Source organism: Aedes albopictus, chromosome 3, assembly GCF_035046485.1.
Source record: "Aedes albopictus strain Foshan chromosome 3, AalbF5, whole genome shotgun sequence".
NCBI classification, from domain to species: Eukaryota; Metazoa; Arthropoda; class Insecta; order Diptera; family Culicidae; genus Aedes; species Aedes albopictus.
This window is the reverse complement of record NC_085138.1, coordinates 308,002,171-308,021,916: the sequence shown is the minus strand read 5'-3', so window position 1 is coordinate 308,021,916 and position 19,746 is coordinate 308,002,171. Positions and strand designations below refer to the sequence as shown.

General features: G+C 39.6%; 2 protein-coding genes across 2 annotated transcripts; one reads left to right on the top strand and one right to left on the bottom strand.

Annotated features, from left to right (window-relative positions):
- Nucleotides 1-369: 369 nt before the first annotated feature.
- LOC109406556 (uncharacterized) lies at nt 370-1,264 on the bottom strand. The gene has a single exon (XM_019679652.3). The coding sequence runs from the start codon at nt 1,239-1,241 to the stop codon at nt 414-416; it is 828 nt and encodes a 275-aa protein (XP_019535197.2). The 5' UTR covers nt 1,242-1,264; the 3' UTR covers nt 370-413.
- Nucleotides 1,265-13,979: 12,715 nt separating this feature from the next.
- Nucleotides 13,980-14,888, top strand: LOC109398504 (uncharacterized). The gene has a single exon (XM_019670887.3). It carries the CDS (start codon nt 13,998-14,000, stop codon nt 14,823-14,825), a length of 828 nt encoding a protein of 275 aa, XP_019526432.2. The 5' UTR covers nt 13,980-13,997; the 3' UTR covers nt 14,826-14,888.
- Nucleotides 14,889-19,746: the final 4,858 nt, after the last annotated feature.

The following is a 19,746-nucleotide window of genomic DNA, read 5'->3' as shown; positions in this document are numbered from 1 at the left end:
GTGCTACGGTTAGCGAAATTCCACAAACACTAGATTCAAACTTTTGCCCCAGTGGTGGGGCAAGAGTTCGAATAAGACGCACACATACAAAAGGTGTTGTAACTCAAAATTGAAAAGACATTAGGCGTAACTCTATTCAACAAAATTTTAGCTCATTGATGGTAGAATCACCACACGGTATTCATTTATTTTTATCCGCTTCAATTTTTTGAGAAAAATTGATTTTTCAACTAAGGTCGAACTTTTGCCCCACCTTACTCTACTGATCAGTACAACGATCAAGTCGTGAATGACCTAGCAGATTACACATTCTTATCCATGTAAAGGCTTTCAATAGATAAATGAAATGAATAAAAACAAATGTCAATACAAAAATTTTATTTTACTTAAAGAATTCATGCACTATTACTGTATTACACGTTGGGCTGTGCAGTGGTCGTCGGCTTTAAAGTGGTCGTCGTCTTCGGAGTGGTACAGACTCGTAAATCTTTGTCGTAGTTCTTTCCACTGGGACAACTCTGGATCGTGTAGATCAGCTGTGCTCCGGAGTAATAGCACTGGAAATACTTTTTCGGATCCATGTGTCCATAGTTACCCGCTCCCGGACACTTGAACACGCAGTTGCTTCCATCAAAGCTGTAGCCATCGGGACACATCAGCACTTGAATGCTCGTTGCCACGCTATTCGCGAACTGACAGAAGGCGTAGTACTTCTTACTGGTGCCATAGGCGACGAACACCTTGCTCTCGTCACACTTTACCGTTACGCAGTCCGTAGCGTAGACCTTCTGCTTGCAGAGAGTGGTTTCCGCGTTGTACACGTAATTTGGTGGACATTCGTATACGGAAGATTCCTCACCAACGGCTTCGCAGTAGTGGTAGTTCTGGCAAACTTTGGGATCCGGAAAGAATCCAACTCCAGTACAGGTTACTCCAGAAGGCGTACATTCTCCAGCACTATCGTACGATGCAGAACATGCACCATTCACGCAGTACGGTGTAGTAGGGCTCGTCGCTGTGCAGTTCTTCTTGCTGTTAGTTGATCCCAGGCAAACCAGTACGTTGTTGCAATCGCTGCACACGGTATAAACGCTGAATCCATCGCAGGTTGGTTCCGTTGCTGCGGCAAATGGCGAAAACGAAACGGCCGACGAACTTTTCACCAACCTTCCGGGTACTTCGACCGCGGCCGTTGAGAGCTGGACCAGTGCACAGACAAGTAGAACCACTCTGGAAGCCATTTTAGCTAGGAACTGTAGGTTAATGGTGAACTTGAGAAGCTTTTATATGATTTTTTTCACTATGTAGCCAAAAGCTTGAACCCGAGGTGCCATAAAATGACAAAATGACTTTTTGGCAAGGTTAAAAAAGCATACTTTTATCCTACGTCAGAACTACGGTAGTGAAATTTTGCAAATAAGATAACTGGTTGTTATCTCGTTGTTTGAGTTTCTGCGGCATATAATTAGTGGAATATCTCACAAGATTACCGAAAAACAAATGTAAACACTTTTTTGGTAAAACTGTAGACACTAAAAAGAGGGCAATACTCTTAGTTCTTTGATCATGTTACTGTCTACAAATGTTGAACTGCGTCAATAATTTTATGCTGAAACACTCGGTTCCAGACTGCAACTCTTCACAACCAGCATTCACTGAATAACGTTTAATCTGTTCCGACCAACGTGATCATTACATTTGTATTTTTTTAAGACACGGACAGCGTCTTCAGCCAGAGGCTGTACAGACTGAATGAAATCTAACACTGGACAATGGACATAAAACGCATTACGAGCACCAGTGGATACGAGGAAGAAACATTTCTTGCGAAATGTTGCATCACTCGGAGCGGGAATTGAACCCTCACCCCATGGCATGGTACGGTTACACGCTTCAGTAGGTCGGCTCTAGAGGCACGTTCTCCTCCATTCGGGAAATTTGTGCCATTACACGCTTGCTTGGTGACGCTAACCGTATGGCCACAAGGCTCGCTTAAATAATCAAATTAGCGCTTTGGGGCTGTCCATAAACCACGTGGTCATGAGGGGGGGGGGGGGGGGGGGGGTTCGGCCAATGACCATTTTGTATGGACGAATAAAAAAATTTGTATGGACTAATGACCACGCGGGGGGGGGGGGGGGGGTGGGTTGAGAAGTCCCTAAAAAATGACCACGTGGTTTATGGACAGCCCCTTTCCAGCCTAGTTCCACCACATGGAACTGCTGTCTAGGAACATGAACTATGGTCTCCCGATGGAAGTGTATCGTTAGAAGCAGATATAAGCAGGAAATTTGAGATTAATTTCTAGGGGTCCACTATAGGTTGAAGTTTAGAGTGGATATTGGATATTGGATAAAATACCCTTCTTCGCAGTAAAAAACTCCGGAATCTTTTCAGTCTATATCCTATATCAGCGTTTCTCAAACTATGGGTCGCGACCCACAGGTGGGTCGCGGGCTGATTTTTGGTGGGTCGCGAAGGCTTTGGTGACATTGTAATAAATGCCTTGACGTAAGTTAGTCAAATGATATTGTTGGCCATGTTCTAATTTACAAATACTCACTTGAAGAATTGGCATGTCATTATTTCTTTCTATTTTTATTCAAATTTGTGCATTATAAATCTAAGTCTGGTGAATATCGAATATTGAAACTACTGTCTGCGTTCTGAAATCGATTCTGAAACTATGAGTTTTATATTAGGAAGTGAAAGAATATTTTAAAATTTTAGATTTCGTTGTGATTCCGTTGAATTTTGGCAATCTGAACTTCTACAGAAATCTGTGTATCCTTTATTGTGTGTATCGTTATTAAAAATTTATTGAATATTTAAAAAGTACTCGTCTGACCATCCAACAATACTATCAAAATTCTAAAAACTCTACTTGCCGTAAATATAGCCGTAAATAGCGTTTTATTTGATGGACTTAAAAGTTTTTACATGGGAAAAATGTACAAATTGCCAATCATTTCTTATTTTAATGAAAATTTTTGAAGTTCTGCATAAGCGTAAAAGTGCCCATATATCTACAAAGACTTTGTAAAAATGCGGTGTTTTCTTCATTTACTTCATTTGCGAATGTGTGATAGAATCCTCAAAATATGTAGTGTTCTTTAGTGTATCGTGGAGCCAGGCTGGTTAAATTTGCATTAGAAATTTGCAAACTTATCTAAATTTCTTTAACAGTTTACTCAAATTAATCACTTGGGCGTCATAGCATTACTTTGACTTCTCAAAAAAATCGAAAAAGAAATGTGAGTTTAAGAAACTTGAAAATTCGTCAAATCCAGAGCCTTGCACACTTATTTCCTAATTGCCCGTTCGGTACTTTTTTGACGAGATTATAACAGCAGTGCGATCTCGGTAGTTTCGGTAATCGATTTTACTGAGGTTCAGTAAAACAACTGTCAACATCGTTTGGAAAAGGTAAACAATGCATCAACAATTTGCCAATTAGCAACATTTCGTGCCTTCTAATTACAAGTTTTTCCAGTATGTTTCAGACATACCAGCTAACCTGGTAAAATGCCAGTAAAATGGGCAATATGTATCATTGTACCCTTGCTTGCGTCACTTGGCGCAGTTCAGTCGTCCGAGCGTCCGACCGTGCCGAGCTCTCGACGCATACTAATTAGACACCAGCAAAACAAACTGCCTGGTGGCTAGGTATGCGGAGTGCGAGAGTAAGTCTCGGCTTCATATAAATAACTCGCTCGCACTTGTAGGTAGTGGGCACAAACAGGAGTGTGTTGTGGATTCGCCTTGACGGAGGCTCTCTGAGAGAATTGCGCTGTGCGTGAAATCAATTTTTTTTAACATGGGAAAGGATAGGAGCTGCATTTTCAAATGCTTCTGAAATATTTTAGGGACTTCAGATTGAAAAAAGTGTTAATGTTTTGCAATATACTTTCAATTAGCTACATTATAACTGGTTTTAGACAAAAGTTTTTAAATCACAATGTTATGTCTATAATATAGCGTATCAAAATCTCATTCGATAACATTAAGAACGTTTTGCTTGAAAAAAATTCTATAAAAAAATAGAAGCATTTGAAAATGCAGCTCCTATCCTTTCCCATGTTAAAAAAAATTGTTTTCACGCAAGCGCAATTCTCTCAGAGAGCCTCCGTCAAGGCGAATTGGCATCTAAAACGAAAAGAGAGATGAGTTTGTGAAATAGGAGTGTTCATGGTGCGGCTTCGGAGTCAGTTTGGCTTTCTATTCCGCAGAACCATTACCTGTTCTGTGGCTTAGTTGGTTAAAGCGCCGGTCTAGCGAATACGGAGTCGTGGGTTCGAATCCCACCAGAACGCGGTTTTTTCACAAATTTCATCTCTCAATTTGCCAATTAGCAACATTTCGTGCCTTCTAATTACAAGTTTTTCCAGTAAACAATGCATTTTTGCTGAACAAGTTCGGTGCTCAGCTGTTTTAATCTCGTCAAAAAATTACCGAACTCGATAATCAAAATTAAGTGTGTGTAATGTAAGCAGGAATGGGAACACTCACTTGCAACGAATTACATTCACTTGCTATTTTCTCAGCTCAGGAGCGTGCAATCAAGAAGCGATATATGGGCGACTTTTGCGTTGTGATTTAGTTTAGACCTTAGTTTAGAAGTTTTAGAACTTTGCCGAATAGAGTAGGGGTCGCACATGAATCCCAAGGTCGTGACAGAGCTGTGAAAGTGACTCTCCACGAGGTGAGAAATTTACATTCACCTTGTGGAGAGTTTTAGACCAAATCACAAGGTAGAAGTCGCCCATACATAGTTTCTTGATTGCACGCTTCTGAGTTGAGCAAACTGCAAGTGAGTGTAACTCTTTCCAAGAGAGTGTTCCCATCCTTGAATGTAAGTTTATCAAAATCTATGAAAGTGACCAAAAAATAGCCCAAATGTTCTGAAATGACGTACAGGGGATGGCCGAAATGTTTAGGATAGGCACCTTTTTTTTCTCTCACAAAAAAGTTGAACATGCTATAACTTTTCATAGAGCGCATCAAAAAATCTTAAATTCCGTTCACTGGTTTCCGAGATATGACAGCTCAAAAATGAGTTGTCTAAAAATAGTGTTTTACCTGAACGGTTCTAACTTTGCGAAATATTAATCAATCGAGCCCAAATTTGTACCAATGATGCACATTAGGTTGATGCACATTAGGTTGACAAACAGTCAAAATTTGAGATTTTTTGATGCACTGTATGAATAGTTACAGCATGTTGAATTTTTTGTGGGTGAGAAAAAGTTGCCTATCCCAAACATTTTGGCCATCCCCTGTATGTTCTGATAATACATGTGGTGAGTCGCCGAATTCTATAATAATCAAAAGTGGGTCGCATGCTGAAATAGTTTGAGAACCCCTGTCCTATATTATCCACACCTCGTGACCGTAGAGAGCCACCGGAAGAACCAGAATCTAATATAGGCTCAGTATACCGGTTGTCACGTTCGCAATAGATAGTTACACTTATTCAAACTTCGAAATTTGATTACCCAAGCAACACACATGGGTGTCAGCCCATTCGGCCGAAGGTCATTAGGCCGAAGGCCATTCGGCCGAAGGTCATTAGGCCGAATGGTCATTAGGCCGAATGGTCATTGGGGTTTCTTCTTGCCTTTACGTCCCCACTGAAACAAAGCCTGCTTCTCAGCTTAGTGTTCTATGAACACTTCAACAGTTATTAACCCTTAAAAGCCCTAGACGAACCACTTTTTTTCAATCGGGTACTACTCAAAGACCATACAATCAAAAAATTTGAAACCAATTTTAAATTGAATGTGGTTAGTTGGTCTTCCAATATCTGGGTGTGGCATCCCCCCTGACCCCTCCCCCCTTTCTGGGTATTGAGAAATGCCTTGCCACGGGGGTATTTTTCGGCAATTTTATTAAATATCACACATATTATCATTCTGAAATTTGTATTGTAAAATGTATTTGGCCATAAAATGATCGCTCTGTGCTGTGGGCATGCCACTGCTACGGAACCAGTTCCGGACGTTCAGGTTTCCGGACATAATCTCCGGAGGAACCTGCTACATACTGCATAATAAGGTTCGCATTCATAATCCTTTTTTTTGCGGCTTCAAATGTTGAACTTAGTAGTATGATGTCTTAGAAGAGTTTGTTTTATATACTTAATTCTTTATTTTAAAATTTTCACTTAGATGATTAATCCACCTAAAAGTGTGATAGGAATTCACTTTTCTCAAAAATAAAGATAGAGTATTGGTGTCTTCTACAAAGTAGCAGAAAAGGGTATTATTGGAAAGTTTGCCGAACATGCTATTACTTTATTTGTTCAACTTTAAGAGTTATGTGTCATTGTTTGTGGACAACTCCTTGTAATAGGTTTTCGGATATAACTTTATCGATGGATTTTTAGGATTTTTCAAGTGTTCTACAAAGTTGTTCTTTGTGATGGAATACACCTCCTTCTGCTTTTTTATTCGTACTGAAATAACGCTCCAAGTGGAACAGCGACTGCATCTCAACTTGGGGGTGAAATCATAAAAAGCCATTCTGAAGTATGCTTGAAGAAATTCCTATGATTTTTGCAAAAAATATTACTGGAATACCTCACTCAATTACAGTCACTACTAACTTACTACTTTTGGTCCTGGGCACCCACTAGATCCGGCTTATTTTTCTTATTTCTCATTCATTCTCTTCTATGATCATGAGAAACAGAGAAATAGAAGTGAGAGCAAGTTCCATCTCTCATCTTCCATGATTATCGTTCTCTTGTTTGTTCCTGAAGAACGAGTAAAAAAGGAACTCTACGCTAGTGGTTACAACTGTAATTCTTTCGAAAAAAAAATCTCGTTTTGATTCCCTCGGGGATTAACATGACGATTATTTCAGAAATATTCTTACAAATTTTCCAGCTGGGAAGCAACTTGAAATTCCTTTAGGAATTATTGCTAAGATTTCTCCAGAAGTGATGCTGGAAACATTCCTGGAGAAATTCTAGTTGGAGTTTCTGCTGGTAGGTACTCTTAGAAAAAAAATCTTAAGGAATCCATGAAGAAATCTATAAATGAATCGCAAGCAGAATTTCTATAGAATACCTTGGAGAAGCCTCTGGAGGAGTCCTTGAAGGTATCACAGAAGGAATATGTATAAACATATTTTTAAAACTCCTTAGGAAAATTGCAAGAGGAATGTCTTCAGAAAAACCTGATGAGCTTCTCTAAGCGATTCCTGCGGGGATTGCTGAAGAAATAGCTTCAAGGGTTCCTTCAGGATTTTTTCCGGGATACATTCAGATTTTGGTCTCAAAAATCCTACAAGAATGTCCGCTGGGATTCCTGCAGAAATTCTCATTGCGACATTTGAAGGGATTTCTCCATGGACTCTCCCAGAAATTCCTCCTGTGCTTTTTTCAGAGGTTTTTACCAAGAATTCTTCCAGCAATTGCTCTTGAGATTCTTCCATAAATTTCTGCAAGGACTCACACAAGAATTGAGACGGGTTAGAAGCAAACTGGGGAAAGTGACAAAAATATACTTTCGAGTAAATGAGATTTGAGTAAATAAAATTTTCCATTAATTTTTCCTTCCATGCAAAATGTTTAAGGTTTCAAATGGACCCAATTTTCTCCGATTCAGAGTTATTCATCGAAAAAATAGTCTTGAAAAAGTTCCTAAAAGCTTAAAATTATAAGATTTTTTTTTATATGCTCAGCTGTAAATCGACAAAACTGACACTTATACCCCTTTGCACCTGGACTCTTCAATTCTTCTTGCATTACCAATAGGAATTTCTTGCTGGGACTCCTCCAGTAGTTCCTGCTGTAATTTATTCATGGATTTCTCCAGAAATAAGTAATTCCTACTGGGAATCCTCTTGAGAATATATTATGAACTACTGCTGGAATTGATCCAGGACTTCTACTGGGGGTTTTCTAGACATTTCAGATAGGTACCCTCATGATTTTTTTTTTCTGGGATTCCAATGCAATATCCGCAGAGAATCCTCCAGTAATTCCTGCAGGACTTTAAACTGCAATATTTATATTTATTGGAGATATTCCATAGAAATCTCAGCAAAAATTCCCTAAGAAATTCCAGAAGGTATTTTTGGAACCGTTGGACCTGATGTTTACTGGATGCATTGCAAGAGGAATTCCTAGAGGTCAAGCATGGGAAAACTCATTCGCTCACCCGAATGCCGGCGATGCAAAATAGCAAAAAAAACGCCAACAACCCAATACTGAGTGAGAGCATGGCGCACTAAGAACGAACGCAACACGAACGGCTCGCAACCGACGCTACCGAAGCGAATCAGGAGAGAAACAAATAGAGTGCGAAACGAATCAGCTTGCATCGGTGAACAACGGAAAGAACGTTCGCTCTCTCAACTACCGAGTGGCATTCAGCTGATTGAATCAAAACGCACTCACTGATTCAATTCCCAGTACTGAATGCTTCCACTGAACGCTAAATGAACGTTCCAACATGAATGCTCTCGCACCCGACTCAGAACGCAAACATTCGTTCAATCTTGGTTCGTTCGCCTTCGGCACTCAGATTTGGTAGCGATTATTTCGGCCGTCGTTGCTTGCGTCGCCCGGTGCTCGGCGATAAGAAAGAATGGGCAATGAAAGTGGAAAGATTTTGTTCGGCTAGGGGAAAAGCACACTCGCATCAGATTGTGCGTGGATGTGAGTGAGGGATACGCAATAAATGAATGATTTTTTCCCATCCTTGCTAGAGGTATCCTTGGAGAAGAATTTCAAGGAGACATTCCGGGGGGATCTTCAGAGGAATCCCAGCAGTCATCCCTACAAAAATTGCTGGAGAAATCTTTTGAGAAATCTTCTTAGAATTCCTCCAAGAATGCCTGATGAGATTGTGCTAGAAGTTTCTGCCGAGATTCTTCCTTCGGCAAGGAATGTCCCTTCAAGAAACATTCTACAGTTTATTCAAATCCTCCCGGAATGTTTCTATGAATTCTTGCTGTGATTCCTTCAGGAACTCCTACCAGGATTTCTCCAAGCATTTCTGCTGGGATTTCACAAGCACTTCCAGATGGTATTTTTGCTGTAAATGCTTTTGAGAATCCTCCAGGAATTGCTGAATAATTTCTGTCATTAATGGCTTGAGGAATCCCAGCAAGACTTCCAAGAGGTTTCCCACCACGAATTCCTTGAGAAATCTGAATCAATTTCAACTTAATTTCTCAAAGGAATCTGAAGGAGATTTCCAATAAGAAAACGAAGAGAAATTCCTGAAACAATCCCTAGATACATTCTTAGAAGAAGCGCAAGAGAAACTCTGAAGGATATTACAGAAGAGAAGTTACAGTAGTTGTTGGTGGACGAATCCAATCAATATTTTTTTTTGTCTGTATTAACGAGATTTTTAACCCTAGGCTAGTTCATCTCGGGACCCACGCTTTACTTCCCTTCCGAAGGAAGAACCCACATTTTGTGAGTATGTCGGGAGTGGGATTCGATCCCAGGTCCTCGGCGTGATAGTCTGGTATTCTAACCACCACACCAGGTCCGCTCCCGGGAAATCAATAACACTAGTTTACAGCATTTTTGAACTCGGTATGCTGATAATCATTTTTGGTGTAGAATCATGCCCTGAGTTCGAAAACGCGAAAGAAAAAAATTACAGTAGAGCGGAAATTTTTTCGACTTTGCATACAAGGTTGATGATTTGAAATCGATTTTTGTTCTATTTTTAAGCAAAGTCGCTCACATCAAATATCTCATTCTCCGTAATCAATGCTCCGATTGAGCTCAAATTTTTACTGTAACTCGCCTACATATGATATGTCAAATAAACGTCGAGAAAGAATTTTTAGGTTAGTTTTTTTATATTGAAAAAAATACATTTCTTCAAAAATTATTGAGAATTTTGCTAAAATTTAAGAAGATCGTCCCTAAAACTCGCCAATATCTTGAGTTTCATCAATCAAACGCAAAACCTGTATTCAGATGATCGAATGGTATTGTATTCAGCTTATAATTTACGGGAAAAGATTTAAAATTGGTTGAACAAAAGCCAATATTTTTTAATTTAAGTAAATTACACATTTTGAAAAGTTGCAAAACTCGATATTGAGCTAAAACTGAAAAACTGCTCTACTTAATTTTTTTTAAAGGTCGGTTTCGAAATCAGCACTAAATTGTGCTTCAAAAATTGTGGTCGTTGACAGAAGTTCACGACTTTCGTTTTATTTTGAAAACTTGTGTAATAATTCAATAAATCCAAACAAGAATGTCTACAGGTAATCCCAGAAGAATTATTTGATAAATTCCAAGAGGTATAACTAGAAGAACAACATGAGGAATTCGTGGTTTTAACCAAGCAGGCATTTTGGGGAAATTTGAAGTGAAATTTGTAGAGAAATGTTTAAAAAATAAACCTGCAAAAATCACAAAAGGAACTTTTGTAGAAATTCCTGTGGACTGGGCATTCTAGAGTTTTTTTTTCGTAAATGAGGTCCTGAAGGAATTCTTGGAGAAATGCTCAGAAAAATGCAAAGAGAAACTTTTGGAGAAATCCAAGAAAATGTATTTTGAGAAATCCTCTGGAAATTCCTTCACATATTAATAATTGAATTTCTCTCGAAATTCTTGCTAAGATTGCCCCAGAGGCTTCCCCAAAAATTTTTTTACATTTGCTGCAAGGGTTTCTATTGAAATTCCATTTGTGATTTCTCCAGAGATTTTTCAAGGATACCTTTAGGAATTTCCCTAGCAACATCAACTGAAATTCTTGCTAGGATTTCTACTATTTTTTTCAGGAACACTTGCTGGAATTTCTCAAACAATGTCAGCTGAGATTTCTTCTGTAATTGCTCTTAGGAGTTCACCAAGAATTCCTTTACCAGCAGGAATTGGTTGAGGAATTCCAACAAGACTTCCTGGTGGATTCTATAGGAAATTATTGAATTAATGCCAAAAAAGTTTCTGAAGAAAGTGGATTTCCGGCATGAACTACTTTAAAAATACTAAGAAAATTTTCTTTAGGGATCCTCGTAGAAATCACTGAAAGAATCTCAGCAGGAAAATAAACAAAAATGTCTAGAAAAATCACTGCATTTTTTTTGTACGTAGGAATTTAAGCTGTAATTGCATGAGAGTTTACAGTTATAATTTTTAGAGGAGTATTATAATCATTAAAACATAAAAAAATAAAGAGAATTTCACCAACACTCATAGAGCCTTTTTGAAATTTTTGTTGAGATGCAGGCGCTGTACCACTTGGAGCGTTAATCTAGTACGAATAAAATAGCAGAATGAGGTGTATTCCATCACAAAGAACAACTTTGTAGAACACTTGAAAAATCCTAAAAATCCATCGATAAAGTTATATCCGAAAACCTATTACAAGGAGTTGTCCACAAACAATGACACATAACTGTTAAAGTTGAGCAAATAAAGTAATAGCATGTTCGGCAAACTTTCCAATAATACCCTTTTCTGCTACTTTGTAGAAGACACCAATACTCTATCTTTATTTTTGAGAAAAGTGAATTCCTATCACACTTTTAGGTGGATTAATCATCTAAGTGAAAATTTTAAAATAAAGAATTAAGTATATAAAACAAACTCTTCTAAGACATCATACTACTAAGTTCAACATTTGAAGCCGCAAAAAAAGGATTATGAATGCGAACCTTATTATACAGTATGTAGCAGGTTCCTCCGGAGATTATGTCCAGAAACCTGAACGTCCGGAACTGGTTCCGTAGCAGTGGCATGCCCACAGCACAGAGCGATCATTTTATGGCCAAATACATTTTACAATACAAATTTCAGAATGATAATATGTGTGATATTTAATAAAATTGCCGAAAAATACCCCCGTGGCAAGGCATTTCTCAATACCCAGAAAGGGGGGAGGGGTCAGGGGGGATGCCACACCCAGATATTGGAAGACCAACTAACCGCATTCAATTTAAAATTGGTTTCAAATTTTTTGATTGTATGGTCTTTGAGTAGTACCCGATTGAAAAAAAGTGGTTCGTCTAGGGCTTTTGAGGGTTAAACATAGGCTGTTCTTTCTAGCATCATTGCTAAAATAGTTTTTGGCGCTGAAACTGCTGATATTCATTTCATACATTTTTCCTTCTTTAAAACATAGGCTATTCTTTCTAGTTTCATTGTTAAACTAGTTCTTGGCAACAATTGTTGGAAAAGGTAAAAACAACAGATTCCTTTACAGGCTCATAACGGCTGACTTTCAATTCGTCCTGATGACCATTCGGCCTAGTGACCATTCGGCCTAATGACCCAGCATCACACACATGTTATATTAGAGTTACGACAACGCAAGTTTTGGTTGTATAGAAGTTTATTTTACGTAATTCTGACATTGAGTTGAAATAACGTAAAATAAACTTCTATACAACCAAAACTTGCGCTGTCGTAACTTTTATATAACATGTGTGTTACTTGGGTAAGCTTTAATAAAAATAAGTATTAAGTGTAATGTTTTCGGTATACCAACCCGTGTGGTCAATTAATGATTTTTAACGAACTCAACGTAAAATGGCGAAAAAATCCACAGCTCAGGTGAGATTTGAATTCACGACCCTTATACGCTAGTCAAAAGTGCTTTTCTAACTAAGCTACCGAGCCAATTATTAATTGCGGTGTAATTAATTCAAATCTCACTTGAGTTGTGGATTTTTTCGCAATTTTACTTATAATATATTGATCTGTATATGCACGTTGAGTTCATTGAAAATCATTAAGATAAGTCTTTTTCCTTAAAATTTTGGCTTCCTTGTATCCAATTTTGCCATAGTTTACCAGTTATGACTGATCCCATAAAAAATGCATATCAATAGTGCGAAGTGGAACCAAAATTGAACAGTGCATCCATAACTGGTAAAAGGCAGCAAAATGGTGAGCCGACCAGGCTTTGTCAATCGGATGGAATGCTATACCTATAGTGGCAGAGCAAGATCATGAACTGATTTAACGGCATCGACTTTTAGCATGAAGCAACGGATAAGGGTTGGAACCAGGGAATGGAGGCATGCACAGTGCGGCGCGAAAAAAGCCTGTGCTTCACACAATCTCAAGTGCTGTCTCCCGTTTTTGCCGAAAGACAGAGACGTATGAGTGAGAGCTTTCGTAACTGTGCGAGAGACAAATCTCAGCACCTGCTCTACGGCGTAGGGAGTAATGCACCGTACTTATGACTGTGCTTGTCAACAAACAGAAAAAAATCACCTAATAAAACTTATTCTCAAATTTCCTGCTCATATCTGCTTACGATACACTTCCATAGTTTATGTTCCTAGACAGCAGTTCCATGTGGTGGAACTAGGCTGGAAAGCGCTAATTTGATTATTGCAGCGAGCCTACCATGCCATAGGGTGAGGGTTCAATTCCCGCCCCGAGTGATGAAACTTTTCGCAAGAAATGTTTCTTCCTCGTATCCACTGGTGCTCGTAATATTTTTCATCTCCGTAGTCCAGTATTAAGTTTCATTCAGTCTGTACAGCCTCTGGATGAAGACGCTGTCCGTGTCTTAAAAAATACATAAATGTAAAGATCACGTTGGTCGGAACAGATTAAACGTTATTCAGTGAATGCTGGTTATGAAGAGTTGCAGTCTGGAACCGAGTGTTTCAGCATAAGATTATTGACGCAGTTCAACATTTGTGGACAGTAACATGATCAAAAAACTAAGAGTATTGCCCCCTTTTTAGTGTCTACAGTTTTACCAAAAAAGTGTTTACATTTGTTTTTCGGTAATCTTGTGAGATATTCCACTAATCATATGCCGCAGAAACTCAAACAACGAGATAACAACCAGTTATCTTATTTGCAAAATTTCACTACCGTAGTTCTGACGTAGCATGTAAGTATGCTTTTTAAACCTTGCCAAAAAGCCTATGTTATCTACCGCAGTTTCACCCCGTCATTTTATGGCACCTCGGGTTCAAGCTATCGGCTACATAGTGAAAAAAAAATCATATAAAAGCTTCTCAAGTTCACCATTAACCTACAGTTCCTAGCTAAAATGGCTTCCAGAGTGGTTCTACTTGTCTGTGCCCTGGTTCAGCTCTCAACGGCTGCGGTCGAAGTACCTGGCAGATTGGTGAAAAGTTCGTCGGCCGTATCGTTTTCGTCATTTGCCGCAGCAACGGAACCAACCTGCGATGGATTCAGCGTTTATACCGTATGCAGCGATTGCAACAACGTACTGGTTTGCCTGGGATCGACTAACAGCAAGAAGAACTGCACAGCGACGAGCCCAACTACACCCTACTGCGTGAATGGTGCATGTTCTGCATCGTACGATAGTGCTGGAGAATGTACGCCTTCTGGAGTAACCTGTACTGGAGTTGGATTCTTCCCGGATCCCAAAGTTTGCCAGAACTACCACTACTGCGAAGCCGTTGGTGAGGAATCTTCCGTATACGAATGTCCACCAAATTACGTGTACAACGCGGAAACCACTCTCTGCAAGCAGAAGGTCTACGCTACGGACTGCGTAACGGTAAAGTGTGACGAGAGCAAGGTGTTCGTCGCCTATGGCACCAGTAAGAAGTACTACGCCTTCTGTCAGTTCGCGAATAGCGTGGCAACGAGCATTCAAGTGCTGATGTGTCCCGATGGCTACAGCTTTGATGGAAGCAACTGCGTGTTCAAGTGTCCGGGAGCGGGTAACTATGGACACATGGATCCGAAAAAGTATTTCCAGTGCTATTACTCCGGATCACAGCTGATCTACACGATCCAGAGTTGTCCCAGTGGAAAGAACTACGACAAGGATTTACGAGTCTGTACCACTCCGAAGACGACGACCACTTTAAAGCCGACGACCACTGCACAGCCCAACGTGTAATACAGTAATAGTGCATGAATTCTTTAAGTAAAATAAAATTTTTGTATTGACATTTACTTTTATTCATTTCATTTATCTATTGAAACCCTTTACATGGATGAGAATGTGTAACATCCACCTGGAAATGTGTAACATCTGCTAGATCACGCACGACCTGATCGTTGTACTGATCAGTATCCCCTGTGCTATACATATGCCGTCTTGTACCTTTTACCATCCGGATCTCTTGCAAACACATATTTTGTAGAATTGGCAACTTCACAAAATTCTTCCGACGTTGGTAACATTTATTGCAGAGTTCATCGAGCCCGACGGCATAAATCGTTCGTGAGTTTTGCCGGGCAACTAGAACGACAAGTGGTCCCCTTAGGAGGTGGCGTTCAAGCCATTTGTTAAAACAATTTTTGAACGCTTTAGTAGATTTTAGACTTAGCCACTCGAGCCGGCTACACCTCCAGAACGCCATTGAAGCCCTCTGTAATGCTCCTTAAACCCCTTGCAATCCCGTCAGACTCCTTGTAACGTATCTGAGACCCTCTAAAATCCCTGAATCCCTTAAATTCGCCGAAAATCCTCCGAAGCTTTTTCAAATGCTCCTAAGATCCCCTTCAAACTCCCTTGACCTTTCTTCACAAACTGCTTCGGTGACTACATAGGTAGTTGATCAAACGCTTAGTGGATCGTGCCGAGGCAACCGCCCAACCTTCATGATATCTGCTAAAGAGGAAGTGTTAGACATAACGCCTTGCTCTAGCAGAATTAGTCACGAGCTGACCAATTGGCATCTGTCAGATGAAGTATCTTTAGCTGACCATCGCTACATTTTTTTATGAAAATGTGAATGTTACTTCGCAAACTTTGCGTTTCAGGAACCCTCGGTCAACCAACTGGGATCTCTTTACCGATGAGTTTCAGCCAAATTTCATGGATACTCAGCATCCATTGACACTCCAAGTGATTTAGATGATGTCGTTGATACTACAACGGCCTTCATCATAGAAGCATTTGAAGAAGCTTGCCCTCTGCGGTCCATGAAGACCACAAGAGGAACCCCGAGTTGGAATAGACGACGTTCGGTTGGATCGCAAGACCTACCAGAAAGCTCTTCGGTCTGCTGAACGATCCCGGCTGTAAAAACCATTTTACAAATGTCTCCAGTTTGAGTGGAGCAGTCGGATGAACAAAATATAAGAATTTTCAAGTAAACGGACTTCGTTTGCCAAATGGTGATTTCACTTCCTCTGATGATGAAGTTTTGGAATATTTATTCAGTACACACTTCTCCGGCATATCGCCGGGGGCCTATATAGCCGAGGCGGTAAACGCACAGGTATTCAGCATGACCATGTTGAGGGTGACGAGTTCGATTCCCGGTCGGTCCAGGATCTTTTCGTAAAGGAAATTTCCTTGACTTCCTTGGACATAGAGTATCTTCGTGCCTGCCACACGATAAACGCATGCAAAATGGTCATTGGCAGAGGAAGTTCTCAGTTAATAACTGTGGAAGTGCTCATAGAACATTAAGCTGAGAAGCAGGCTTTGTCCCAATGAGGACGTTACGCCAAGAAAAGAGAGAGAGAGAGAGACACTTCCCCGGATGTGTGGATATTACATCTTCAGAGAAACCTGATATCCTTTCTTTCAACTATGATTCCTTAGCTTCGGCTCGGAGTATCATAACTTTAGAATCGGTTGAATGAGCACTAAATAGCTTTGCTCCTTTCAAATCTCCTGGGGCAGATGGAATTTTATTATTTCAAACATGTTTTGAAAAACTACTTGTTTGCAGATTTGCTACTGGGTACATTCCAAAATCTTGGCGGGATATTACTGTAAAGTTTATTCCGAACTTGGGTCGTGCATTGTATGAAGAAGTAAAAAGTTTCAGACCTATCAGTTTGACCTCTTTTCTTCTGAAATGCTTAGAATGCATTGTCGATCATCACATCCGTGATGTTCATCTGGCCAATGTGAACCAACATGCCTACCAATCTGGAAAGTCCACTGTGACTCTTTTACATAAAGTTGTTTACGATCTCGAGAATGCATTCACTCTAAACCACTATTGCTTGGGTGTTTTCTTAGATATCGAGGGTGCCTTTGACAACGTGCGTTTCGATGCCATATTGGAAGCCGCACGAGGTCATTATATATCTCCAATGATTTCCAATTGGGTTCACCAAATGCTCAAAACCCAACATCTCTTCTCGACATTGCGTCAAGCGGCGATTAGGAAACTGAGTGTTTGTGGATGCCCCCAAGGGGGAGTCTTTTTTTTTTATTCTTAACCACTTAACCTAATTTACAGCTCTTTTGTCCACTAGGGCACTACGTGAGCGATTCCACTTGGCAGCTGCATTAACATTTATGTGCAGCGCCTAAATGTATTCTATTCTAATTCTACTATATCTAACTGGCAGCCTATGTATGTGCTGCTGTCACTTTCCTACCCTGTCCATGATAGAATGATGAGCACGAGGATGTTGATGTGTGGCTACTGTTCCTTTTACCAGTCCGATTGAGGGTCCATTATAAGTTGCCATTTCGCCGATATCCAATTATCCGGGTCCATTAGAGCTATGAGAGCTCAGAAGAGGGTCAGGTGCCAGCCGCTCTCGGGGGGAAGAGCAACTGACAAAGTACCGGGGCTGGGATCGAACCCATGACCATCTGCTTATGAAGCGAACGTGTGGACCACTACGCCACGGGCCCCGGCAAGGGGGAGTCTTATCACCACTCAATAATAGTGGTTTTCCGACTTATGGTTTTGCCGACGACTACCTGACATTGTTAGTCGGTATGTGCATCAGCACCCTTTTCGACCTGATGCAAAACGCTCTTCAGGTAGTTGAGGGTTGGTGTCGCCAATATGGCCTTTCGGTAAATCCGAGTAAAACATTTATTGTTCTTTTCACGGAAAAGCGAATCCGTAATGGTGTTCGACCTTTACGTTTCTTTGATTCTGAAATCAATGTTACTGAACAGGTACAGGCTCCAACGTTCGAGTCATTCTTGATTCCTAGCTTTCCTGAACACCTCATTAAGAATTCAGGATCAAGAAAGCTTGTATGGCCTTTGGGCAATGCCGGCGATCTTTTGGAACAACTTGCGGTCTAAAACCCAAGTATATCAAATGGATTTACAGAACTGTGGTTCGACCAATATTGGCCTATGGATGTCTTGTGTGGTGGCAAAAATGGACAAAATGGAAACGATCCAATCAAAATTAGGCCATCTCCAAAGGATGTGCTTAATGGCGATGTCTGGAGTGTTCTCTTCAACTCCCACAGCACTTTCTTGCACTTACCGCCCATCACACTGGGCCACGAGCGGGATCTAGCAAGTAAAAACCTCTAGCGTTTTGGGAGTACATTTTATTGAGTTGGTGTCTTCTGAGACTTGTATTAATTTTACCTGTACTTTTATGTGGTGAAGAAATTTAGTTGGTAATTTTGCCGCATAGGTGGCGCTGCGATACTAACTTTTTTGTCTTACATCCTAGAGGTTTCCCGTCTTCTGCAAAGTTGTAGAGCGTGCAAAAATAAGTAAAGTTGCCGAAGACACCAAAGTTGTGTGACTTCAAATAACAAAGTTATAATAAAAATAGTAAAATTTACGTGAAAATCACGTTTTCATGACTATTTTGAATGTTTATCGCAAATTTATCAATTTCAACACTTCACACGTGTTAATCAAAGTTGCCTGTGTCTGATGATACCAACTTTACAATTTTTCGGGACCTTTAAAATGTTTTTTTTTTGGGCAAAACAGTAAAAATTACTATGATTTTTACTACCAGTTTTTTTTTTTCAAAAAGCTGCAAATTTCGGCTTAATTTGATGCTTGCTTCAAAATATACCACTCAAGATCTTTTAAATCTGAAGGTTTGCCGGAGGTATAATTTGGTGTTTTTGAGATATCTTGTTTTAAAATATTGATGTTTTTATACCTAAATTGTTTTGAAAGAGATGCAATTCTTTATTCCGGAGTTGTCCTGTCATTAGATCCTCACGTATCACTTTTAAATAAAAAGGTTTATGTTTACCCATCGCCTTAATTACTTGAAAATGACGTTTTGTGTTCAATTGTCTTGCGCATCAATGTATTGAATCGACGATGCCCATATATGTATTAGTCTATTGCAAGAAAAAAAAAAATATAATGCTCTTTGATAATGTGTGAGCGACTTACGTTAGTGCAAAGTTCCGGTAAACCAATCCGTGGAATCAATAATGATTTTCAGTTAACTCAACGTACATATGTTTAGATGGATATTGATGAAATTATGAAAAAAACTTAGCTCATCATTAATTGTCATGTCATTAATTGGCACTGTGACTTAGTAAGTAAAGTACTTGTATAAGAGTCGTGAATTCAAATCTCATCTTGAGCTGAAGATATTTTTTATAATATAACCAATAATTTATTTATTTTTACGTATGTACCGTCCCTACACAGTTATGGATCACACACAGTTACGGATCACTTTGATGTTTAAAGTCGAATATCTTGCTCAAAACATATATTTCGGCACGAAATTCATTTTTGTAGCATGATCCTATTTGTTTTCTGAGATAAAAAGTCATTTATAAGAGTTCAATCTAAAAATAAAATGTACTTTAATGCAACGATAGTGTTGTCCTCTCACATCTGCCAGTAAACAGCCGAATTCCATAAGAAGCTACTCCTGCACTGCCGTGAATCGCATATCAGTCCCGTCTTTGCTGGATTTCCTATGCAAATGGGACAGATATGCGATTCACGGCAGTGCAGCGGTAAGCTCTAAAAGTGTCGAAATCCATCAATTTTGATATAAAAATCGCTCGTACACGTTGGATAAGATATGTATGTATCTATTAAAAGAAGTTTTGTTTTATTCTGGGATTCAAATACTAAAATAATGTGACTTTCAACAGTGATC